This window comes from Mustela nivalis (assembly GCF_964662115.1).
Source record: "Mustela nivalis genome assembly, chromosome: 5".
NCBI classification, from domain to species: domain Eukaryota; kingdom Metazoa; phylum Chordata; class Mammalia; order Carnivora; family Mustelidae; genus Mustela; species Mustela nivalis.
The window spans coordinates 74,564,107-74,591,322 of NC_139024.1; the positions used below are offsets into that span (position 1 = coordinate 74,564,107).

Genomic DNA, 27,216 nt, shown 5'->3' on the forward strand with positions numbered 1-27,216 from the left:
ATGAACGGTCTTCATTTTCGTCCTCTTAGCAAAATGAACAAAATCTTTGTGAAATACCACAGTGCCCTCGTGCTGATGTACACTCCCTCATTTCCACACGTGGGAGTCACCTTGTGAATGAGATGGTCACTTAGGATAAAAACTAGCATTTATTGAGTGCTTAATCAATGGCAAGCTCTCTTCTACAACTTTCATAATAACCTGATGATCATGTTACTCTTACCTGGTTTCGTAACTGAGAACACCTAGGTACAGGTGAGCTAAGTTACATGGGTCCTCCTCATAACCTGACCGCCTGACACCAAATCACTTAAGAGCTTGTTACAAATGCAGATTCCTTGATCCAGGACCCACTGAGGCATGATCTCCAAGAGGTGGAGTCTGGAATATGTATTGTAAACAGGCTTCAGAGGTGTTTGTAAAGCCTCCTGAATTTGGAGAAATAACACTCTAGTACAATGCTGTGGTTCTAGAGTTCCAGTGAAGGTTTCAACTAAGTACGTGGAGGACAAATTTTATAAATATGGCAAAATATATTTTCTTGGAGACAGCAGGTAAGAAGGGATTTTCTGTTCTGAGAAATTATTTAATTAGTTTAGATAAATGTTTTAATGCCATTGACATGACAGCAAATTTTATTTGTAATAAAATGAGGGTTAATTAATAATCCAGAAGGTTTACCTATTCATTACATGCAACCTCTGAAAAATTTCAGTTGCTTTTCTTATCACATTATCAACAAATATGAAGATAAAACAATGTATTCAGACTCATGCATATGGAGTTACTTAACTCTAGCTGTACAAATGCCAACTTGTTAAGGTAGTAGAGGGGCACAATCCAGTAGTGTATGAAACCAAAAATAACTTAAACAGAATGATATAAATATTTGCCTCTAGGTATCAAGTTTGTAGGGTAATTAAGAAATGGTTTCAGAATCCAATGAAAATTTATATGCAGTTTTTAAAAAAAAGACATTTGAAATGTATACATCAAAAGTTTTTTTAAAAAATTAAAGTAACAACTCTCTATGAGATAACTTACTAAAAATACTATAGAAAATAAAAATGGTCAAAACTGCACTAGTTCCTCTGGCGCCTATAGGGAGGACACTTGGTTCTCAGTTCAAAATCCTGATGTTCACCCTAATGGGATATAAAATGTAATATTGAAAATAACCCAAATGTGCAAGGACTATATACCATGGCCCCTTTTTGGAATAAAAGAATAAATAGGTATGTATTCAGCATAGAAAAAAATCCTAGATGGATGAATACGAAAATGTAACCTGGAATGGTTTATCAGAGCCTAGTCCACTGAATGCATATTTTAACTTACTGTTTAAATTTTAATGAAGAAAAATCAGTATGTGCTGCCTTCGTTTGAAACCCCCCCTTATTACCAGTAATTAAAGGAGCCCTGGATCTTCTACTTTTACTAGGTAATGTCCTCGTAGAAAGGGCATGTTCGGGACCAGGCTCACTAAGCAGACCAACAAGCAGAAAACTCCCCATTATAAAAATCGATCTCAGTCGCCAATCATTATCAGCCACAAAACATGTTAATCCAATTTAAAAAGAATGTGTTAGGAAGAGGAGCCCATAGAGAAAGCTCCCCTTCCCTCAGAAGGCCCAGGGCTTAGCAGCATCCCCATGGTTCTGCTCCACACTACCTCATATCTCCAAACTTCTTGCTGATGGCCGTCCCCACGTTGCTGAAAGCTGCAGTTGCCTTCTGCCCTGCGTGACTCAGCGTTTCGTGTGTTTTCTTGTAGCTGGAAGTAAACAGAACCATAGAAACACAGCTTATACGTGATGATCGCCCACAGAACATTCCCCATCCTTCTCCCTCCTTACTTTAAAAATTCCTTTTCTAAACAGCTTTATGAAGACAATGATCCACAGAAGTTAGTGGTTCTATTCATTGTCTGGGGATGAGGGATGGATGGCTGCCCATCGGTGGGAAAGTCAGACTGCTCAATCTGAATTCAGGGAAAATATCCATAGGCAAGTGTAACATGCCGATCAGTCGTGTAACCGCAAACAGACATGCTCTCAGACTACAGTTGTTCTTGAAGTGTGCGTTCAAACTCTTTGAAGAGACATTCTCCAGAAAACAGCCAATGAAGGTAACACAGAAACGAGATAGTGTGTATTTCAAGGAGAAGAATCAACTTTTATTGTTCAGGGGTCAAATTAACCAGAAAGGGGCAAAATATAACTAGTATTTCGCTTATTTTTCTAGCATTTATGCCTGGGAATAGGCTAGAAGGGCACATGATCTTAAGAAAACATAGTGACCTTTTTTCAAAGAGTTTTAGGAAGATAATTCAGCAATGGTCTGTTCATTGGCCAATGTTCCCACTAGACTGACTCCTTGAGGACTTGGAGTAAAAGCCAAAGTCCATACAACGGCCTCACGATGATTGTACACAAGCTTGTCCTCTCAGCCCCCTGCTCCAGGCCCCAGACCTTCTCACCGGTCCATGGACCTACTAGGCCCCATCCTGCCTTAAAGCTTTTGATCTGGCTGCTCTGTCACATGATCCCATCATATCTGGCAGGAAAAAAAAGGAGGGGAGGGTTTTGTTGTCTTGTAAATGTCCCACTTTGAAAAATTAAAAAGAGCAAAGCGGGCAGCCTTAGTCAGATTGTGAAAGTCACCTTTTGCTGTCGATCAGGGCCAGAGACCCCTGGGGCCTTGGCCACGTGGGTGTCAGCAGCATAGAGCATACAGTTGGGTTCTGGGGGTTGGGGAAAGGGAAGCAAGGGAAGAAGGAGCACCGAGCCCCCACCTAGCACTGACTCTGTACAGCCTAAAAGGGGGCTCAAGGGCAAAGTAAAGAAAGACCCTGCAGCATCTATGACCTCTGTGTGAAGCTGGGACCGGAGACTAGCTAGGGAATTCCTGCTTCCGTTGCTCTTGCATTTCTACAGGAATTTCTTGCAATTAGAGCAAATATTTAACTTCTGCTTGTACCTGTTCCTTGTAAACTGTTCCCTGTAGTTTATATACTGGAGAACGCTTTGCATTTTGAGATGAGGTGACTTTTGGACACGTGTGTATATATCACATTCTGAATCTGACGGCTTAATTTCAAAATAACCAGAGGGAAGCACATCTAGTCCGCAGTAAGTTAGGGTTCGGGTTAGCTAGCTGCATTATGTTTTAAACACACTCGTCTAGAACAAAGTGTGGTGGGTATACACAGGCTTCCAACTACTGTAGTGAAGTATTAGTGACATTAAGTCCTCACCATGAAAAGTGCAACTCCATACTTAGGTGAAATTTCAAAGTTTAAAACCAACCATATGGAGAACTCAAAGGCCTGTTGAAGAGAGACTTTTAGGACTGTTCAATATTTTTTTTTTTAAAGATTTTATTTATTTATTTGACAGAGAGAAATCACAAGTAGTTGGAGAGGCAGGCAGAGAGAGAGAGAGAGAGACGGAAGCAGGCTCCCTGCTGAGCAGAGAGCCCGATGCGGGACTCGATCCCAGGACCCTGAGATCATGACCTGAGCCGAAGGCAGCGGCTTAACCCACTGAGCCACCCAGGCGCCCAATATTTTTTTTTTTTTTAAGATTTTATTTATTTGTCAGAGAGAGAAAGCTTACAAACAGGGGGTGTGGTAGGCAGAGGGAGAAGCAAGCTCCCTGCTGAGCGAGGAGCCTGATTTGGGACTTGATCCCAGGACCCCGGGATCATGACCTCAGCCAAAGGCAGACGCTTACACCAAAGGAGCCACCCAGGCATTCCAGATCTGTTAAAGTCTTTATTTCTAAGGATTACATAATGTTAAATCTGAAAGGCACTAGAATGCAATTTCTTCAGACTACAGATGACGGGGCTGAGGCCCGGAAGAACTGTGTGACCTTTTAGAGACAGAGACAGGGCTAGGACTAGTGTGCAGGCCTTCCGGCCGGATGTCTTCTCACCTTGGAGATGACAGACTTTGGAAGGTAGGTTAGGTCAGCTGTCTATAGCTCAAGTATTTGTGGAGAAAAGTAGTAATAGTGCGCATCTGAAGACTTCTAAGATGCACCTCTTTCCCCACATTTTTACACCTCTCCTCCCGAAACTAATGACCGCATTTCTTAAAAACAATCACTAGACATCCTACATACATTAGAGACCGATAATAGAGGGACAGAGATTGGGGGGGTGGGAGGCAATGAGACAGGGTGGTATGGGAAAAAGTGGCTTCCTGAACAAAGTAACCAGGGATCCCGTGAGAAATAGGCCAGTGGGCTCAGAGCACTTAAAAGCTCTAAGAAGCACTACTCACAGCACAGCGTAAGCCAAGGGTCCCCCTGGAGCTGTGTACCACACAGACCCTGTACGCTTACACTGCGTTCTAATTGGGCTCGATCCTAAAACTGAATGAAGTCATACACATCCCTACCGGAGGCGAGGCGCTCACATCTTGAAAAAAGACCCTCCTGGCAGGCCACTGAAAACCCTGAAGGATGTCATTCCATTTATACCTTACTCCCTTAACTGTGCCATGGAATTTGGCGCACAGTCCGGACTCCTAATGCTTAAAACAAGCTCTCAACCTTATCACATCAAATTACATTCAGTAATATTCAAATAATGAAAAACAACTTAAACACCAACCTTCTGGTTCACCTGACGACCTTGTAATTTAAATGGAAATGGTATTTAGCATTTTAGATGATGTCTCTTATTTTAAGCTAAATATAGAGTTACACCATTGCTGAGTCACATATGTGATGCAAAGAGAACGAATACATTCTCCTGAAACAAACGTCAGAATGTTACGGGACGCTCAGCTTGCTGTCCGTTGTGCATGGGGAGGCAGAAAGAGGGGAGCAGATGCTCCCAGCGATCCGTGTTAGGTGCCTATCCTCTGTGTGCCTGCGATGCCAGCGATCCGTGTTAGGTGCCTATCCTCTGTGTGCCTGTGATGCACTTTGCACACTGTGACGCTCTTTCCTAACACATTTTTTACTTTGTTCCAATTACGGTTTTTGAGTCTGCCTCCATGACCTGCGTGTACTTCCTGAGGGCAAGGGCTGCATCTCGTTCATCCACCCCGTGTCCCCCGAGGCCTGGATAAGCCGGAGCGAGGGCCACAGGAGGCCCGGGGAAGGAAAGAGAGTCCAGGCGGAATGCCAGACTTCAGCTCCAGAAGACAGTCAGGACTTGGCAGCGTGCGGCTCCTGGCTCTGGAGGAAGGCCACGGAAGCCTGCCGGGGAGGGAAGGGCAATTTGTCCTCGTGGGCTTTGGAGCGATTCCAGCCAACAGCAGCTATGTGGGAACCTGTGTCCCAACAAGGCTGGCATCTGGTCCAGGCCTGAACCTTTTTTAGGTAGAAGTGTAACTGTGCTAGCAAACAGTAGCTCACACTTACCGCGTATCTCTATGCGTTAACTCCCTGAAGACTTCTGACTGGGAGATTTTTTTAAATTAAGGGTATAAGTAAACCTTCTACTTTTCACTGAAAGTCAATGGGAACACAGGCTTTACTTTTCAGAGATCATCTGGCTGGAACGGATAGTCCTTTTTTTTTTTTTTCAGCTTTACTGAGGTATGAATGGCAAAATTGTAAGATATTTAAAATGTACATCGTGATGATTTGATAGACACACACATTGCGAGAACTCCTCTCACCTAGTTAATACACATCCATCACCTCGCATGTTTTTATATCTATTTTGGTGAGAACATTTAAGACCTACTCCCTTTGCAAATTTCGATTACACAATGCAGGTACCAACCAGAGTCACCGTTACAGGTCAGAGCCTCAGACTTTTATTCATCTTATAAAGGGAAGTTTGCATTTGCCAAAATTTCCCTATGTCCCCTACTCCACTGCCCCTAGCAGTCACCCTTCTACTCTCTGCCTCTAAGAATTTGACTTCTTTTTAAATCTTTTTTAGATTCCACATATGAGTGATGCCACACAGTATCTGTCATTCTCTGACTTATTTCACTTAGCCTAATGCCCTTGAGATTTGTCCTTGTTGTCCAAAGGCAGGATTTCCTTCTTTGTCATGGCTGAATGCTATTCCACGGCGTATATATATGCCACATCTTTTTCTTTTCTTTTTTTAAGATTTATTTATTTATTTTGAGAGAGAGAGAACACAAGCAGCAGTGAAGGCAGAGGGAAAAGGAGAAAGATTCTCAAGCAGACTCCCTGCTGAGCACAGTGCCCAGTGTGGGGCTCGATCTGATGATGCCTCTGAGTTCAGGGGCTGAGCCAAGACCAAGAGTTGGGCGCTTAACTGACTGAGCCACCACGCACCCCTACACCACATCTTCTTTAAGGAATGGATAACATTTACTGGCCAGAACAGGCTGGCCAGCACACTGACAAGGGGATCTTCAGCAGGGAGAGGTACAACTCTCTGCAAACCAAATAAAAGACATTCTATTATTCTACTGATTTTTCATGCAGTTCCCCTTGTCATGCCTTACCGATTTGAAAGTAGTATTCATAATCAAAAGGAGAAAGCATGTCTTCTAAAATGTTTTGACTTAAAGCATTTTTTTTTTAACACTCCAATAGAAGAATTAAAAATCCAGAGTCCTTTTACAAGAAGATATTTTATAGCATAGATACATCTTCTGTTACGGGATTTTAAGAAGATTATCATTTTAACAGTTGCCCAGGCAGCATCTCACCAGAGATGCAGAAGTGTTTAGGCTTATTTTCTTCAGGAGGTTCCCTAAACATGTAACCAAAAAAGATTTACCACTTGAACCTGGAAGAGAAGAGTCTATCTCCTGCTTTGTGTGGTAAGATGAAAGGCAAAAGGTAAGCAGAATAAACAGCTGTCTGAGAGATTGACTGTGTGTGTCTTTTGAAATGGGGTCTTTAATCTTCACTGGCACTTCCCAACTCAACGGTATTACGACAGGCTTCTCATAAAAGAAGAGGTAACAATCATTACCGACTATAATGGTTTGGAAGTCTTAGAAGCACAAAATCAAAGAGTAAATAAATCATAAACTAAACTTCAATTTTCAAGGACTGCACATTTTTTTTTATGGCTGCATTTTCCTGCTCTTTATAAGGATGAAGTTATTAATTGTTCCAAAGGGAGGGGATTGTCCCAAAACCTTCTCCCCTTGGCAGACCTACTGTCTGGTTTGCAGTAGAGCTCATAGGGGCTTACTAGTAGAGAAAGGGTTAGCAGAGGCTGCAGACTTATTAAAATGAAGCCTATCAGTTTGAATAGCCCACAAGAATGTCAGATTTCTGAATTCCTACTCCTTCTACCTACAGAAGAGGTTCAGTTTCTTCTCCTGTAGCCTCCCTACCTCTAATACTTCAAAGTCTCCCACCTCCCCGCTGCCTCTTTAAAGCCTAAAAAGACAACACAAAAAAGCAGCAGAGAACAAACAATAACAAAAACCCTTAAGACTATAATAAAAAAGGGAGGTGATAGGAATTCTGGTGTGTGTTCTTAAAGTCTCTCAAATCAAAGCAAGACAGAACTATGACAGAAACAACAGCAACAACAAACCCCGAATACAGATGATCTTTTGACCTGCTACTGTACCGTTATCTTTCCATAAAGGAGATAATTTCAGTATGCTGTGTAATTATTTCTACTCATTCCATCCTATTCCTACTTGAATCCTACCACAGGCTAAAATATGCCAAGATCCTTCTTCATTAACATATCATAGATTTTCTTTTCAGTATAAATCAAACTAAATAGGTCATGATTGCTTAATCAGTATGCAAAGTATTGCCTCTGGGAATCACCTTCATTCCTCTGACAGCTAGAATTTTTTTTAGTGCTTTGAAATTTAATTCTACCCAACCTAACCCTACCCAGCTCCTCATTTCCTCCCATCAACATTTTCATCCTATGCGGTATAGATCTTGTTCTAGAACGGGTATCATGGCACTAACAGCAGGGATTTAATTAATTCAAGGGTGAAAACAGATTCTGTAACCAAGCCCCCCCCCCCCATGTCATTAGGACCTTTCCCCCTCCCTCGGCAGCCAAGAAGAGAGGGTGGGAGAAAGGAGCTCTCCTGAAATTATGTTACTGATATACTTATGCCTCCTTCTTAAGAAAAGGATTGATTCTTCCTTACAAAGGGAGGCTCACATCATTCCTAAAAGAGTGAGGAGTCCATGATCATCCACACTGATTAAACAATCTCTGAGGAACTTTTGCGTAGTCCTGTAGCTTGCGATGAGATCAATATGCAGACGACTCCCCCTGTTTATTTCCATCTCTGCCCCGTCCCCTGAGTGGACCTCTCGACAGAGAGAAACTTGTGTGTCACCAAAACCAATTCTTGAGTCTCCCTGCTAGACTTGTTTTCTAGAACAGCAAACAGGCCTACGAAGTATGACACCATTCTGCCTGCTTTACAATTGGCTCACTGAATCCTCACTACCTATGACATAGGTACTAATATGATCTCATCTCACCGATGCTGGGGACCTGGAGTTCAATCCACGCAAATGGAGTCCACAGCCCACGGGCTTAGCCTGATGCAAGGAATGCCCGCTGCTGTAAACCGTCCCCGTGCTCGACGGGCTGCCACCGTCAAAGACCAGACAGTCACATTTGATCCTTGCATTTCCCTCCTCTCCCACCCCCAAACCTTTGGGAACCCCCCCTGGCGTGGCCTCTAAATCCTGTCCCCTCTCTGTCCCTCACTATCCTCACCAAAGTGGACTACGACAGTCGTCTCAGAAATGATTTTCCAGTCTCCACTCCTGCCTCTCTCCATTCTGTAGAACACAAAGAAACCAGAGTGATTTTTTTTTTTTTTTTTAAGGTGAATCGGAACAGATTACTTCCTGCTTCAAACCTTACAGTGGCCTCCAGAGCCCTTGGAATAAGAGTCCCAGTTCTCCCCTTGGTCTGGGAGGCCCCCGAGGACCTGACCTCTACCCCCATCTCTCCATTTCAAAACGGCTTCCAGCCTCGGGGTCTTTGCAGCAACTTTTGCCTCAACCCCAAAGGTCTCTCTTACATCATCACAAGACGGGATCCTTCTGGTCATTCAGATGTCAGCTCAGAGTAACCTCCCAGGACAGCACTAGGACAGGACTCCCCTGCCTGGGACTCTGTCACAGCAGCTTCTGCCCTGTCCTCTAGCCCGTCAGCCTCTGCTTTCTTATCACAGGACTTCTGACAGCTCCTCCCATCGTGGCTTTGTCACAGTTTCGTGCTCTTTTCAACACTCTACGAAGCTAAGAACTTTGTTCATCTTGTTGAATCCCATATCCTGAGGGCTTAGATTAGCTCCTGGGTAATAACAACACTTAAGACATGGTGGGCAAATGAAATGTCATGACCCTTTTAATGGCTTTCTAGTGCCTGTGGAGTAAGAGTAACTCTATTAACAGGAACCACAAGGCCCTGTGTAACCCCTGGCCACTTTTCCCTGCTGTCTCTGAAGCATTAATGAACTGGACTGCTTTCCCGGGGGGTGGCGGGGAGAGGGAGCCTTCTCTCCTTCTGGCCATCAGCAGGCTGCGCCTCCCTCAGGAGGCTCCCCCTGCCCCTCCAGGCCTGATGAAGTTCCCACTCATCCGTCAGAGCTCTGCTGAAGCATCCATCTCCTGCCTTGAAAAACCTTCCCTGAGGCCCTAGGCAAGGTTCAGTCTCCTGCTTCACACACAACACTATTTTCCTTCACGTCACTCCTCATATTTACTCTTTAACTACTTATTTGGAATATCTTATAAAATACACAAAAACAAAAACCAAACTCTGTTGTCCTGACTAGTCTTTCAGCTCTGTAACCCTAGGGAATAGAATCTATTCATTTAACAAAAGGCTTGCTACTAACTAGACTGCCTGACTACAAAACCAACTTGTTTTTCAAGCACGAGGAAACCGGAGACTATATATTTTCCCGTGTGGGAGGAGGCTACCCACCCTCCTTGAACTTGCTCCCTCTAATTCCGTGTCTCCCATGACTGTGAATCTCTCCCCACCCAGCCCCCTCAGACCAGGGCACACCTGACATAGCCTCTGCCCAGACATGGGCTGCTCCGTCCCTCCCTTCAGCAACAGGAGCGCCGGAGTCATCCTGCCCTCTGTTGGGTTAGCCCACTCCTGCAGTGTGCTTAGGGAGGCCAAGCAGCAAGATCCTGCCTGGGTCTTACACCCTCAAAGGAGGTTCAGATCAGCATGACAGGAGGCGCCCAGGACCAGGATGCTGGAGCTTGTTCCTCCTCACTCTGTCAGGGCCATTAAGTGGTTTAAGCCACCAAAGTGCAAAGACGGAAGCCCAGACTACTGACAGAGAAGCTCACTTAGTAGTGTTGCCATATATAATTTACATTGATAAACACCACCATGCGTTCTCTTAAGGTCTTCCATAATTGTCACCATTGGGTTGGGGAAGGTTAATTTGCCCCCGGAGATAACTCCATGGGCTCCCTGGTTCCATCCTGCCCTACTCTGGGCTGTGCTCTGATGCTGCTGGGATGAGCCCTTGGGGGACACCAGCATAGGAGCGGATAAGACTAAGAGGCTGTGGCAGGGGAAGAGAACATTCTTCTGAACATGGAACCTAGGGGAAGCAGAGTGGGGAGACACCAAGTTCGTTTAGATGTAACTCTTCATACAAAGGGCCCCTTCACTGGGTCTTAGGGCTTAGTTTTCTGCAGCCAGCAGGCAGAGCTGGCCACCGGCAAAACTGAAGTGCTTGCTGTCCACTGGTACTTGTTCCTACTGCCAGGCCTATCTAAGTTGGGAGAAAAGTACCTGCAAAGAGAAAAATTGATTTCCACTAAAATATTAGGAATGCAATCTTTACCATCCAGTGGATAATGCCAGGGAAGAAAATGCATAATACAAAGACAAAAACTGGGGGCTAATGTTAGGGTCAGGGATAGGAACTTTCTCTATCGGCCCTTACCCCCCAACTCAAAGAAAAAGAAAAATTACATCATGAGGTGGGCACCTTCTTCCCTTTGATACAAGAATACCTGGCAAGCAAAATATTTTAAATCATTAGAAAAGCACCACCGTAGTTGAGTAACTCATGTAATTTAAAGAGTAATCCAATGAAAGTATGATTGTAGAATATCCAAAGTTATTTTGTATCTTGCCTAATATCAGACAAAAAGATAATGGGGGAGCCTAAACCATTTCTGGTGGTGTGAGCAGGAAAAACCCACTTTTCCTGTGTGTCTCCTTTGCTGTTGGGCCGACCCCCACACTCACAACACATTGGACACCAGACACATAGTTTTTCCCTCACCAAGCAAATCTGGGACACCAGCTGGGTGTCCTAAAATTTAAGGCACTGCATACTGGGTGACAGTGTCAGCTCCCACAGGGTCAATCCTACAACACCGCCGCCCTCACCCCCCTTCAGATACCAATGGCAAGTGCAGGTTATCGCCCGTGTGCTTCTGGCCAATGGGCCATAAATTGGAGGTGCCTATAACCTCCTCCTCAAGTTTGATTAATTTGCCAGAGTGGTTTCAGAACTCCGGAAAATGGTTTCCTTACTAGATGACTGGTTTATATAAAAGGATATGACAAAGGGTACAGACAGGGCAAGGTGTATAGGGAGGGCTGTGGGGCTTCCATGCTCTCTCTTGGTGTGCCCCTCCCCCAGCATTGTCCTGTGTCCATCAACCCAGAAGCTCTCTGGAGACCATGTTTTGGGGATGTGAGGTACGACCCATCATTAACTCCATTTCCAGCCCCCTCTTCTCTCTCTGGAGGAAAGGGCACGCATTCCAAGTCCAAGCTACTAATCATGGCGTGGTCTTTCCTGTGACCGGCTCCCCCATCCCAGAGTCACTGAGAATTACCTCATTAGAACAAAGAATACTACCACTACTCTGGAAATTCCAAGAGATTTAGGGAGTCTGTGTCAGGATCCAGGGACAGAGAGCACACAAGCGCGTGCGTGCGTGCACACACACACACACACACACACACACACACACACACACTTCTATGATCTCACATGGCCTTACCGCAGCTCTAAATACTCCCCAGAGTAGATGAAAAGTATACCCCCAAAGTATAAGCATTCCTTTTTAAATCAGTGGGCAACAAGTCTGTACTAAACCTGCCAACCATTTGGTATAGAAACTGAAAATCTGTAGTGAATGCTGAGTATTTGAGGAAAAAGCACCTGTCCGTTTAGAACTGTATGAGAAAACATAAAGAGAGAAATATCTACTTCAGGAATGTTTAGAAGTATCTAATTCAGAGAAAAAATACAAACCCATAAAAGTCATCTGGTGGACAGTTTAATTTCATGAAGTTACTTTTCAGAGTCTACACCAGACAGTGTATTTAATGATTATTCATATTTATTTTATTTCTAGAGAAAATATTTTTCCTAGCCACAAGTTCCAAATCAGTCTCATAGAAAAAGCACAAAACCCAAAACAGAAGAAGTGAGAGACAGCAAGAAGTGATTTTTTAGAAATTCCGTGGCTAGACTTACGCAGTCGAGGTCTGCATGTCGTGCCAGCTTCTGCTGAAATTCTGCTTCAATTCGTTCATCAGGTTCATGCCGAGTTTTTGCTTTATCTCAACCAGATGCCTTTCTTTAGCCGATAAAACTTGCCGTAATGTTGTGATTTCGTCTTCGAGCTATAGGTAGGAGGGAAAGCGGTGCGGAAAGATGTGAGGGCAGTTGAAACACACACCTGCAAAGTGCTCGGTGCTCCAAAGCCGCCCGGCGCACCACTGTATTCCAGGCCCATGTTTACTTCTAGCCAACACATCCTACAGCGATGACGGTCTGATATGTTGAAGTAGAAGCAGATTTCTTTAGTTTTAATGATTATAAAAGCAATCATTGCTCCTTATAAAAAATTCAGACAGCAAAATATAAACAAGAATGATTACCTCTAATCCACTAGAAAATAGCGGCTACTTAACTTTTTGGCTTCTCATCTTCCAATTCCCCCCCCCCCCCCCAAAAACGCAGGGCTTGAACTCACAGCCCGGAGATCAAGAGCTGAGCTGAGATCAAGAGTTGGACACTTAATCAACTGAGCCACCCAGGTGCCCACCTCCCAAAATGTTTTCTTTTCTTCTTCTTTTTTTTTTTAACATTTAATTTGCTCCTAAGAGCAACTTCATGTGTCACTGGTCAGTACTGTGTGTTTATTTTTATTATTATTTTTTTGTTTGTTTATCTTATTTTTATTTATTTTTTTAACATCTTAATTAAATTTAATTTTATTTTTTCAGTGTCCCAAGATTCATTGTTTATGCACCACACCCGGTGCTCCATGCAACACGTGCCCTCCGTAATACCCACCACCGGGCTCACCCAGCCCCCCACCCCTGTGTGCGTATTTTTTGCCCATCACACATCACTGCATTGATGCGGACACTGACTGGGCAGACACTGGTTTTGCCAAGCTAGTGCCTCAGGAGGGGAGAACAAGGGGGGAGAGGATGTATGCAAGAATGTGATTCGTGGGTCTTTTTCTTTTTAACAATGTACTGACAAATAATTGATGTATAATAAACCACCCATATTTAAAGTGTATAGCCTGTAAGTTTTGACATGCGTGTTACTCTGGTGAAGGCATCACTGCTACCAAGAAAGGGAACATGCCCATCACCTCCAAAAATCTTCTAGGTCTTCGTTGTCGTTCCTCCCTCTTCCTTCCCCCACCCCGCCTCCCGGGTAGCCGCTCGCTGGTCTTTCTTTCACTCCACAGCACATACTCATTTTGTGTGCCTTTGTTCACTCGGTCTCATTACTTGAGGTTTTGGGGACTTATCCATGTTGCTGCATTATCACAGGTTCTACCCGTTTTATTGAAGAGCAGTATTCCTTGTATGGACAGTTTGTTACCTATTCACCTGGTGAAGGACATTTGGGTTTGGCCAATGCAAATAAAGCTGCCATGACCACTAATGTACAAGGGTATAGCGAGGATATATTTCCTCTTTCCACTGAATAAGAAGAAAAGCAAATCTCATAAAACTGCTTTTGTTCACTATGTAAAACAGTATGGAGATCCCTCAAAAGATTAAAAATAGAACTACCATACCACCCAGCAATTTTCCTTCTGGGTATTTATTCAAAGAAAATGAAAACATTAACTCAAAAAGGTGCATACACCCCCGTGTTCACTGCAACATTATTTACAATAGCCAAAATATGGAAACAAGCTAAGCGTCCACTGATGGAAGAATGGAGAAAGAAAATGTCACACACACACACACACACACACACACACACACAGAAATATTATTCAGCCATAAAAAAGATGGAAATGTTGCCATTTATGGCATGGATGGAACTTGAGGGTATTATGCTAAGTGAAATGTTATCAGACAGAGAAAAACAAATACCATAAGATGTCATTTATATGTGGAATCTAAAAAACAAAGCAAATGAAAACAAGCTCATAGATACAGAGAAGAGACTGGTGATTGCCAGTGGGAGGGGTGTGGGGAGGGCGTGGATGAAATGGGTGAAGAAGGTCAAAATGTACAAACTTACAGTTATAAAATAGGCAAGTCACACACACAAAAACTGCCCCTGCAAATGTAATTTCTAACAAAGCAGCTCTTGTAAAATGCTCAGATTTTCGAGAGTGGTGCTATAACCTGTGAAAATCAATTTGAAACTCCATGAAGTCTTTGATTCTCATTGTCGTATTTTATTCTGTTGTCATGTTTTATAATGTATTGCCCTGGTAATATTGCTTAAATGTACAAAATGATCCTGACTTCCTTTGTGAAGCCAGAAGAGAACTATCAGTACTCCCTTAGCCTCCCACATGCACAGGGGTCATAAAAAGCCTGACATTTTCACCAGATTTCTTATTTTTACAAATGTGGCCGCCGTGTCTCATTTACAGTCAGAATATCTAGCTCTACTTCTGACCACAAACCACATTTACACTAACACCATCAGTCATGAGGAGCAGAAGTGCTCCTCAGGTTACTGGAGATACAGCTGCTAAAAATGCCTCTCGAGAAAGACAGGCACCTTGGCACAGATTAGACTTTTTACTAGTGCAAGGAAGATCGGAATAGTGTAAAGCTTCACGGACATAAATAATCACTTCTGTAAAAAGGCAAAATTCTAAGTTGGAAGCATCTTAAATACTATGGTGGGGAAAAAAAAAACCCCAATCTCTTGGAGTTTTTAATATCAGCAAATATCCTAGTAATCTCACATTAGTCATTTCTTATGTTTATGGGACAGTTTTCCAGTGTTCACAGGAATCTTTCTAACATGATTACCCATTCCACAAACATGTTCTAGTCAGTAGCACAGTCTTGAGGAGCAGGTCTTCAGTATGCAGACATATACTCACTGCTGCAAAAGGAGTCCACTTCAGGACCACCAAAGGGGGTCATGCTTTTGGTCTCCCCATTAAATGAGAACACATGGTTATTTTAAAATTAAACCCTCTATTCTTTCGCTATCCCGTCACATTCCACTTTTTCATATTTGTCAATGTGTCTCTTGCGTTTAATCTGTGGTCTACTATTTCTCAAGGTTGTATCTCTAGCTGTCTTTCTGTAGCAGCCTTTTATTCTGTAAAAAAGACATTTTCTGCTTTCTTTTGCATCAATAATATGTTCTGAGTGACTGAAATTATTGGGAATCTTGGGGTTTTTTATCCATTGGGTAAGACTGCGGTTTTCACTCTGTAATAAAAATAAGGGGACAATTTTTAACTGGCAGTAAGAACTTACAGATGTAGAGAAGAGGAAGAAGGCTCAAACATCTTGATATTCTCAACCTCCTATCTATGGGACCCTAGAAATGTATTCAATATTGGGGGGCAATAAGAGATTCATTAGTTATTTGAGGGAGGCAAGAGATTCGTAGTTTTCTAATGAAATCCTTAATCCCCCAGAAGTGAAGAGAAACACTGAAGTGATCAATTTACCAAACACCAACCTAAAGAAAGAACAATGAAGTCCCACACCTAATATTCTAGACATGGAAGCACACATTAAAAAGTATTTGTAAGGGGGCGCCTGGGTGGCTCGGTGGGTTAAAGCCTCTGCCTTCTGCTCAGGTCATGATCCCAGCGTCCTGGGATCTGGGATCGAGCCCCACATGGGGCTCTGGGATCGAGCCCCACATGGGGCTCTCTGCTTCCTCCTCTCTCTACCTGTCTCTCTGCCTGCTTGTGATCTCTGTCTGTCAAATTAAAAAAAAAAAAGTATTTGTAAGGAACAGACTTTTAATGATAGAAACATGAACTTGGTTTACTCAGTTTGGTCTGTTCTCCGATTCTTTAATGAAATTCTCATCATTTCAATGAAACATTGAGCCTCACATTTCTTCAAGCTTTCAGTGTATTTATCAGTGATCTAAATATATGCCAAAAAATCTATGAGCAAATTCAGAAATTGAAAAAAAAACACGTAATCTTCAATTATATTAGCTTGCAAGAATGAAAATGAGAACCCCGTCTCTTTCTACAGAACAGAGAGTTCTGCCTCACGGCAGAGCCTTTAATCACAAATATTTTAAATGATGCTCATGACGAGAGTCCACCCCTCATTTGACTAATGAGATTTTTTTGGTCTGGTTACACCAGTGGTTTTCAATTTCAGTTCGCATAAGAGTTACTCACTGGGCATATTTAAGATGCAGATTTTAATGTCCTAAGACTCTGATATTTTCAACTTGGTAGGGCCAGGCTACATACATTATTTAACCCGTGCTCCCAGATACTCTGAGGCTGGTGGTATGAAAACCTGATACCGTGAATACCTCTCTGAGCCACAGCAAATTCCTTCTGGGATGAGGTGGAGTGCAGGTAAGTCATTAACGGAAGTGTTTAATATATCCTTTCTGCTTTAACTTTAATAATTTCTTTATTATAAACTAATAGTCTGGTTCTTTGGTTTTCTGACTCCCTAGAAGATCTCTTGGACGACCCATATTTATGATTAAGATTAGATACTGAAACTTGATTACTTAAATATGAATTAACAGGTGCATATTGGTGAGGATGTAGCAAAATTGGAAGCCTTGTACATGGCTGGGTGGGAATGGTAGGAATGGAAAATGGCCCCTGTGGAAAAGAGTCTGGTAGTTTCTTAAAAAGTTAAACATAAAATTACCATATGACCAAAAATTCCACTCCCAGGTATATTCCCCAAAGAATATGAACAAATACCTTCATACACATGTTCATAATAGCACCATTCACAATAGCCAGATGGGAAAACAGCTGACATGGCCATCAATGGATGAACAGATACACAACTGCACTAGTCACAGTACTTTTTGGGGTACTAAAAATAGTTTGGAACTAGAGGTGGTAGTTACACAACATTGTAAGTATACTAAATGCTACTGAACTGTTCACTTTAAAATAGCTAATTTTATACCTCAATTAAAAATATAAAAAAACATAAATTAACCTGGAGTAGCTAATTAATTACCTCCAAAATGGAATTTGTGTTAGAAGATAGAAAATTTACTTTCCTATTTTATCTGCCACATTACATAAAATATCTAATTTATATCCAGGTGAAGAAATCTTTCATAAACTATTAAAGCATCATTATGATGCTTAGGAGTAAAAGAATTTGGTCTCTTGCATATACTACTTCAAGACTAGACTCCTCTCCTGGCTAATCATGCCTTTGGCTAAGACTCCTAGGAAGTAAGATCAAAATCCAGATACTACTTGAGAGAGTGCAATGGTTATTTTTATACATCAACTTGGCTGGGCCATGGGATGCCCAGCCATTTGGTCAAATATCATGCTGCATGTACCCGGGAGGTATTTATTTATTTATTTATTTATTTATTGCATAGGATTAACAACTGAATTGGTAGACTGAGTAGAGCAGATTACCTTCCCAAGGTGGTGGGCCTCATCAAATCAGTTGAAGGTCAAAAATAGAACAAAAGGGCTGACCTTCCTTCAGTTAATAAGGACTCTTCTTGCCTGGCTGCTTCTGAGTTGGGACATTGTTGTTCTTCTTCGTTCAGACTTAAACTGTAACATCCGCTGTTCTTAGGCCTCAAGCCTGCTGGCCTTCAGACGAGAGCTATTTCATCAGCTACCCCGGGTCTCCAGCTTACTGACCATAGATCCTGTGATTGTCAGCGTCTATAATCACATCAGCCAATTCCTTGTAAAATTTCTTTTTATAGATACATACATATATATTACTGGTTCTGTGTCTCTGAAGGACTCTAATATAGAAGGGTATTACAATAAGATATTACTGATTATGAACACTTCAGTTGTTCACTACTGAGTCCAGAAAGAATAAAGAAGGCCTTGAAGGAAGTAACTAAGAAAGACCCAGAGCCTAAGGCACTTCTTTTAAGTCTATAAGACACGTGGCTTGAGGGTACTGTGTTCTTCCTGGGGAACCACACACAAAAGGAAGGAAGAAGAGCCCAAAGGGAGATGAAGGGAGCCTGAAAATTGGCTTTGCCTACTGGATCATGCTGCCTGTTGTTTTTCCTACTCCTATTAATGCCTATTTTTCTTGAGTCATTTTATCTAGAGGACACTGGCAGTATTTGATGGTTATATAATCATAAATTTATAGTACTAATGACAACATTTCATCCTTCTCAAAAGCCCAGGCACATTATGGAATACAAAGCGTAACATGCAGCTTAGGGATGTAAGAGTGGAATAGGATGGAAGCAGCACAGAAATAGTGAGCAAGTTTATTCAAAGACGGGGAAAGAGAGGGACTCCTGGGCAGCTCAGTGGGTTAAGCCTCTGCCTTCAGCTCAGGTCAGGATCTCAGGGTCCTGGAATCGAGCCCCGCATGGCGGCCCTCTGCTCAGGAGGGAGTTTGCTTCTCCCTCTGCCCCTCCCCCCGCTTGTGTTTTCTCCCTCTCTTTCTCTTTCTCTCAAACAAATAAAATCTTGAAAAAAAAAAAAAAAAGGAGAGAAAGAAAAGAAAAACCCCAAAGAACATGTATGTAAAATCTCAAAAAAGATGTCAGAACCTAAAGGGAACAAATAACTGAAATAAAATAATATGTCTTTGTATACTGGTAAGGTTTGTAAGAAAACATATTCAAACACTGTTATTTAAAAATGCAAATATTATAAAGCGTCTGCCTTCGGCTCTAGTCATGATCCCTGGATCCTGGGATTGAGCCCCACATCGGGCTCCCTGCTCAGCGGGTAGTCTGCTTCCCCTCTCCCACTCCCCCTGCTCATGTTCCCTCTCTCCCTGTGTCTCTCTCTGTCAAATAAATGCAATCTTAAAAAAAAAATGCAAATATCATGAGGCACCTGGCTGGCTCAGATGGCAGAACACGTGACTCTTGGGGTCATGGGTTCGAGCCCCATGTTAGGTGCGGAGGTTCCAAAAAAAAAAAAAAAGAAAACCTTATAAAAAGTAAATATTTCTTTAAGCCATAAAATAATTCGAGATCATGACAAGTCTTAATTGCATACCTTCTATACAAAGACCACTGCACCAGTGTTGTGTTGGCCTCACAATGAAGAAACTTAAAAACACACATACTGCATGATCACAGTAATAAACGAAAGACTAAACTGTTCATATCAGGTTCCTCTTTTCAAGTGCAAACTTCATCTGAGATGTAGCCTTTTGGACACTATTGGCTTATGTTAGGTCTCCTGACACAAGGACAGATCTTCCATTGCCTGCACTCGGCAGCACACAACATGCTGGCTGTGTGGATGAGTGGAGTTATGAGTTTGTCCGAAGTGTAAGGGCATCTTCAGGGCCATATGAACAACAGCAGCTGGTGGGGGGCATCCGGCAGAGTCACAAAACTGTGGGAGAACCTAAGCCCCCCAGGGAGAGGAGCACACTGAAGAGGAACCTGGATGCCTGGCACATTCCAAGACCCCTTGTAAGCAAGGGAGACAGAGATGAGAAGTCCTCATCCACAAAGCTCTTCCTTTGTGTCATGGCCCCCAATGACCGTCTGACTCAAAGGCAACCTATTAGGCTGGCCTGCGAGGCATCCTGTTATCCAGGTGGCGAACGGATCTGATAGGACCTTCCCTCAGGCACAGAGAGGGGTGGCTTGTGACAGGGGCCCAGGAAGAACGTCTGTGGAGAGCTGAGGAAGCTCTAAAAGCTGTCTCTGGTCTTGGAAGGGCCACTTGGGGGATTGCTGAGATTGCTCTCTGTGTGTCCTTGTTGCAATAAGACCCCAGCATCTGAGTTGATTTGAATGCCTATGTGATCGGAAAGAACCTGGTTTGGGGTGGGCGTGTGAGCATGAGTGTGCATGCGCGTGTGTGGGAGCAAGTGTCGGCAGGTGCACACACACAGCCGCAGGCATTCACGGAAGGGCGGGCAAAGCAGATTTAAGAAAAGGTTGAGCATTAAGCAGAGGTGGCCTGAGGTGGATGAAGAAATGGAAATGTGAAGAGAAAAAACAGCAAGAGAAAAAACAAAACCATTTCCTTGCTTTTCACAGGGCCCGGGGCACGCAGCAGCACCCGTGTGCCTCTGGGAGTCACGATGCCTCTCTGGCAACGTGTGGTACTTCTTCATTCCTGGAGACTCCAGAAATAAGAGACAGGAAGCACTCCAGCACATCCAGAGGATGAGAACACGAATCCTGGTCACTTGAACAGGGTAACAGGGTCTGGCGTTATTTGCAGAAGGCAGGCTCACGAGTCTTAGTAATGAGATGTGTTGGAAGCTTAGTAATGTGGCAAGTGAGACAGAAATTTCTGGAAACACCACTGGTTTTTGTAGTACATGGGCATCCACTTAGAACCAAGGCTCACTTTTTCTTGAACATTTAGAAAGTAAAGAACACACTCAAAAAACACACTGTTCTATGCGTGCGTGTATACTCCAGCAGTCCTAGAACCCCCAAAACTCAAGGCACTCTCTAAAGGTGGTCAGCTACAGAGGTTTTGTCTGAACTTAGACTTGGACCATAACAGTGCAGGAATTAAATTTCAGCTCAGAATCAGCTGACACAGTCTGCAGAATATAACTTGGATACCACAACTGACATGAACAAGTTGGTCATGAACCAGAGTTCTGGGCTGTAAGGAAACACTGAACTAGGACATTTTCTTCCCCGGCTGACTTCAGTCCGGCCTGCTGGCGTGTGTGGCCAACCGGAAGTCGGTTGGGTGGTTGTAGATCAGTGGCCGCAGACAGACTCCGCTCAAGAGCCAGGCTATTTGATTTGAGGCTGTGCTTGCTGAAATAATTTCTGTTGTGCCAGAAGAACAAGCTGCTCTGTCCATTTTATAATGAAGTTATTTTTGGGTGTGTTTTGTGAAAGCACCTAAAAAGTCTTTAATATTATTATAAGCTGTCTGAAACAAATGCCCCAGCATTCGGGCTTGAGGCCTGGAGCGGACAGAGCAGGGTGAGGGCGAGGTGCCGCTCCAAGCCGTGTCCTCTGCCTGCGACTGAGCCCAGAGCCTTGCTTCTGGATTGACCAGGAGCTTCCTGCCCTGGGATCCAGGCACGTAGAATGGGGAGGAATATGGGTCTCATTCCTCTGGCCCTAACTGCTCCTTCTACTTGAAAAGCTCCCTTTCTCCAGCGCTTTCCTCTTACAATGTAACCGCTTGGCAGCAACGTCTGAAAGGGCTGGCTTTAACAGAAGTTGTATTCCGGACCAGCCAGGCGTCATCCCTGCCTCCAAGTCTAGAGGCCCTCAGCGACTACACCAGTTTTAAGGCAACCGAAATTCACCATAGCTTTCCTCTTTGCCCCCAGAACTTTACTCCTCTGCAAACAAGTACACGACTTAACGCAATCCAGTTGCTTCCGTGACCTCTCATTACAGAAAGAAATCACTTCGAAGTATTGCTTGAGCTAAGCTGCTGACCTAAAGCAGGAATTGCTCTTACAAAGGAGCCTGTACCTGTACCTATACCAAGGTCTTGGAGGAATTCATCAGGTCCGTAAGTGATTACTGTTCCCGTAATATTGTGAAATTAAAAAGAGTAAGAGGCGCATATTTACAGCTACTTGTTACTGTTGCTTCAGAAACATTAACTATGCCTTTTTCTACTATAACCAGTGGATAATGGACCACTAGCATTTACAAAAAACACCCTAGAAAAAAATGAATTCTGTTACAATATCATTTAAATTTTATTAAATGAAAGACAATAGGGGTGCCTGGGTAGCCCAGTCGGTTAAGCCTCCAACTCTTGATTTCATCTCAAGTCATGATCTCAGGGTCATGAGATCCAGCCCCACGTCAAACTCCGTGTCGGGTGTGGAACCTGCTTAAGATTCTCTGCTTCCCCCAATGCCCCGTCCTCCACCCTTGCTGGTGCTCTCTCAATAAATAAATAAATACATGAAAGACAACATAACTAAAACATGGGACTTATACAAAACTAACAATAACTCCTAAGATCCTGAGGCAGACAGAAGGACAATAAAATGGCGAAACATACCTGAACTAATTCTGCCTTTAACTCTTCTCTTTCCTCCTCAGACAGCATGCTAGAGAAGTCAGCACTTGCTACCGTGTCTTCATCTCGTCCTTGCAATGGTTCAGTCTCCAACAAACCTTTAGGCAAGATAGATAAAACATAATGCAATTAAAAAAAAAAAAAGAATTTGGCCAACTTCTGTTTCCACAGTCTGGAGAATTAGATATCCTGACAGACCCTCCTGTTAAAAAAAAAAAAAAAAAATTAAAAATTCCTGGGGCATCAGTCGGTTAGGCATCTGCCTTCAGCTTGGGTCATGATCTTGGGGTCCTGGGATCAAGCCCCATGTTGGGACTTCTTGCTCAGTGGGATGCCTGCTTCTCCCTCTGCCTCTGCCCTTCACCCCTGCCTTTGCTCGTGAGCACTCTCTCTCTCTCTCAAATAATTGAATGGGATCTTTAAAAAATATATAAATGAAATAAAAAACAACCAAAACTTCCAGAAAAAAAAAATCTCTCTAAATGTGTGATGAGCTGCTAAGATAGTAAAGAACACTAAGAAGCCAAAGATCTAAGTCAAAGTGGGAAGCCAGAGGTGTAAACAGAAGAAGTTTTCATTAGTTCCACATTGGCCACCAAGATGAATTCCGGCTTCGGTGTTCACGGTCTCCTGGGGTGCAGAAGGCAGAGGACAAAGCCTAGGGCCACCCAAGGAGAGGGGATCGGCATCCCCACAGGGCTGCACCCTGAGAGGAGGGTGAACTGGAAACCAATGCCATCGCTGCCCATAAGGATCTGTGAGGCAAGCAGCCTTGACCCTCAGCACTGAGTGGGCAACAAAACACGCCTGCCTGAGGCTCCTCACCCTGGCGGGACTGTGTGTGAGCTGAATGCACACTACATGGGTGGTCCAAAAGAAGCTGGAGAGAAGACAGCACTGTAACTTTTTTTAACTTCCACTTGGCACGTGGAAATCGTGTGGATACGGAACTTGGACCAGCAGCAGCTGTGAGAGGACATCACAAGCTGATGCTGGTAGAGGGACACAGGGAAGCACCTGGCTTCCTGAGGACATCACTGGGCCACACAATGACCCCGAACAGTACCACTTCTAACTTGTTATGTGAGGAAAAATGCCTTCTTGTAAAATAAATAAATTAATTAAATAAAAAATAAAAATTAAAAAAAAAATAGACATTCCCTGCAGATGTTCCCCTGGCATCCAGAAAACCCAAATGCATACATTCTCTGAAGGACCTAGCAACAGGCCACCACATAAATGGAAGCTTCCTTTAGGACAAGAGCTATGACGGAGCTAGCGTTTATATACATCTGTGGGGGAAAGGAAGACCTTTTAGTAAGCTGTCCCAGAACAACTTGTTATCCGTGTAGAAAAAAGAAAATTGGACACCTTCACATAATTCTCAGAGATTAAATTATAAGCATTTTAGAAGAGAGTAGGGTTTATGAAACTCTAGGTAGGAAGGGACTTCTTAAACAAGATGCAGAAAAGGCAAATCATGAAAAAAGGTGAATAAAAGGACAAATGTCTCTTCATCACACACACTAAATGGAAAGTTAAAAGATATCTCCCATATGTATAACTAGCAAAAGATGAGGTCCCAGAATAAACAGAATTCTTACAAACTAGGCAAAAAAAAAAAGGAAAAAGGAAATAACCCACCAGAAACACAGCCCAAAAGACCCAAAACAGATTTGCTATAGGAAGAAATCACAAATGGTTACCCAAGAAAACATGCTGAATGCCACTAATGTTCAGGGAAATACAAATTAAATCACTTCACAACCATTGGATTAGTAAAAAGTTCAAAGTCTGACATTACCAAATGTTGATGACTACATGGAGGACAGAAAACTCTCATACTCTCCCGGCAAGAATATAAAGAGAGACAAATAACTTGGAAAATAATCTAACATGATCGAGTAAGTTCATTTCTACACCGATGGATATACCTGAGACACTCATACAGGAACGCCCAAGGCCATCAATAAGAACTTTCATGGTTCAAAAACTGTGGATCATGCCAAAGTCCATCAACAGGACAATACACAAGTGTACCACGCTGAGGCCCGCACGATTGACAACAGTAAAGTGAGTGAGCTGCGGCCACTCCACATGGAGGAAACTCCGGAAAAAGATACTGAGTGAAACGCACAAGTTGCAGAAGAAGAATAAAGTATAACCTCACCCGTACAAAGACCAAAAATATGCAAAACTAAATAAAACATTGTTTAGAAATAAAATTATAAAGAAAAGCAAGACAGTGATAAAAATAATTCAGGTCCAATGTTTTCTCTGAGGCAGAGTGGGTGTAGATGGGAACAGCGAACTTACAAAGGATCTCTACAGGGCTAATGGGAATGCTCCATTTCTGGGACACCGGATTTCCATGTAGGAGTGTTTTCTACACTTTAAGCTTATTTTGTCCATATTCTTTCGTCTAGATATTATTATTTGAGAAAGAAATTAAAAACCGACTTTATCTAAAGTCAAAAGGAAAGGTAAATAATTATCCTTCACTATCAGGACATTCTAGGTAAAGAAAATAAAAATATGAACCAATCTGCAAAGGTCTTCTCAAGCTGGCCCCACTCCTGAGTCCCTTGTACCCACATCCTTTTGTGTGAGTCAACAGTTGTGTCACTGATGATAAAGAGACACGCATCAGTGAAAGTGGCCTCTTGCCGATCCAAGTTCATCAGATTCTTGTCCCACCTACCTACCCCAGATGCCAGTTTCAAAGCTAAGTAATTTTCTTTTTCACGAGTAATACCTGTTCATTGTAGAAGATAGAAAAATAAAAGTATCTCTTATTGATTAAAATGACTGTTGATCACACTACCCATTAATAACTCTCAGTTTGGTCCATTCTTTCTGATCAGTTCTTCTATGCATATGTATAAATTTTCTTGTTATATTTGTATGCACTTACTGTTGTGAACTTAATTTATTCCACAGAATATCATGAATATCCTTTATGTCTAAAAACACAGCCATATTCACATATTTTTGATGGTTACACGGTGTATTACCTCATGTATGATAGACAACTTACCCTGTTTACTGGGAAGCTACAGTGAACATCTAGTAAAATCATTAGGCAAAATCTGGATGACTTCTTATACACTGGATTCCAGAATCAAAGGACATGAACATTTTGAACACTACTAATGATCCCTCAGAAAGACTGTGTCAGCTCTATGCAGACACCTGCAACCTGAGACTATCTGTAGACTCAGTACAATAATGTTAAGCAGGTTATTGAAAGGGAGGAAATACTGTCATTTATTTCTGCTAGTCAATATTTATGCTTACATGCAGCTGTTGTATTTTCAGTCAAAGTCCTAGAACAACTATGTACATTGAGAAATAGCAAGGGAGGGAGGAGGAGGCACCTGGGTGGCATAGTTGGTTAAGTGACTGACTCTTGTCTCAGCTCAGGTTGTGATCTCTGGGTGGTGAGATTGAGCCTGACCTCCGGCTCCACACTCAGCAAAAAAAAAAAAAAAAATGCTTCAATTCCAAACACGATTTAAGAGATGGGTGCAGAAGGTCGGCTGCCCCCTGCCCTACTGGTTAGGGAGCAAGAAGAGCCATGGTAGGTACCTCTAAATTACCCTGGCTCCCTCACTCAGCCGGACCCAGGAATCGAACAAGTACTGCTTAAACTTAGCTAATGCGCAAATTCTCCATCTTCCCCTCTCTTGGCAGTGTGGGAGGACATGTACCGGGAACAGACGGCAGCTTCTTAGACCTTTCAAGACAACAGATATCTTTAGTATCTTCCTATATCCTAGAGAAAGCAGTAATGCAAAACCCATTTTAGTTGATAATAGGTTGAGATGTGAAGCTCTATTGAATTTAGGGAAATGCAAGGCCTCGTGTCCAGGAAATAAGTTGTTTCCAAGGAAAAGAACATAGACCTCATTAAGTGAGACCAGACCAGCATATTGATGAAATTTGGAGTACTCATTTTAAAAAATATTAACATGTTGGGACCCATGGGTGGTGCAGTCAGTTAAGTGGCCTACTCTTGGTTTCCACTCAGGTCGTGATCTTGGGTCCGGAGATGGAGCCCTGCGTTGAGTTCCTTGCTCAGCATGGAGTCTGCTTGGGACTCTCTCTCCCTCTCCCCACGCCCCCCCCCCACCTGTTCTCTGTCTCTCTAAAAGAAATAAACAAATCTTTAAAAAATATTAATGTGCTATATTTTCTTTTGCTGGGGCACCTGGGCTGCTCAGTTGTTAAGCATCTGCCTTGGCCCAAGTCATGATCCCAGGGTCCTGGGATAGAGCCCTGCATCAGGATGCCTGCTTGGTGGGAGGCCTGCTTCTCCCTCTCCCACTTCCCCTGCTTGTGGTCCCTCTCTGTGTCTCTGTCAAATAAATAATCAAAGTAAAATCTTTATATTCTCTTTTGCCTCTCCAAGAATATAGTATTTTCCTAGCAAGGAAATCCTAATCAAGGCATCCACCTATCTGAAGTGAGGCAGAAGAGCAAGAGAAACACACAAAAAAGACTCACATTTAAACTGTTGGCATTTGAAATTAGATTTGCCAGAAAGACAAAAGTTTTGCAAAATAGGCAATTTTCTAAGAAGGGGATGTTCTTTATATTTTTATTTTCCTCTTCATATATCAGAAGCCAAGCCCAGGACATGCGGGCCAGGGAGTTCCCCTAATACACAGTGTATTAGGATTTACTAAGGATGCATGTGTCTCTTGTTCTATCCCTGGGGGATGGTGGGAAGAGGGAGGGGAGGAGAGAGATGCTGTGAGATGTGTATGTTCAATCTTTCTTGCTGGGCTTTGGCCCAGAACGATGGAGATTCTGTTGGCCCGCTGCAAACCCATTCTTTCCTCTTCTCCACTCTGTTCTGCAC

The 27,216-nt window shown here is 42.9% G+C and overlaps 1 protein-coding gene across 7 annotated transcripts in view; it reads right to left on the bottom strand.

Annotated features, from left to right (window-relative positions):
• TPD52L1 (TPD52 like 1) overlaps positions 1–27,216 on the bottom strand; it is a 99,847-nt gene that overhangs the window by 12,235 nt on the left and 60,396 nt on the right. For all 7 annotated transcript variants that reach the window (XM_082729991.1, XM_082729993.1, XM_082729992.1 and 4 more), the window contains exons 2-4: positions 22,335–22,450; positions 12,431–12,579; positions 1,673–1,774 (exon numbers count right to left, since the gene is read on the bottom strand). In XM_082729991.1, coding sequence (XP_082586117.1) covers positions 1,673–1,774; positions 12,431–12,579; positions 22,335–22,450 — 367 coding nt within the window. The remainder of the gene's footprint in view (positions 1–1,672; positions 1,775–12,430; positions 12,580–22,334; positions 22,451–27,216) is intronic.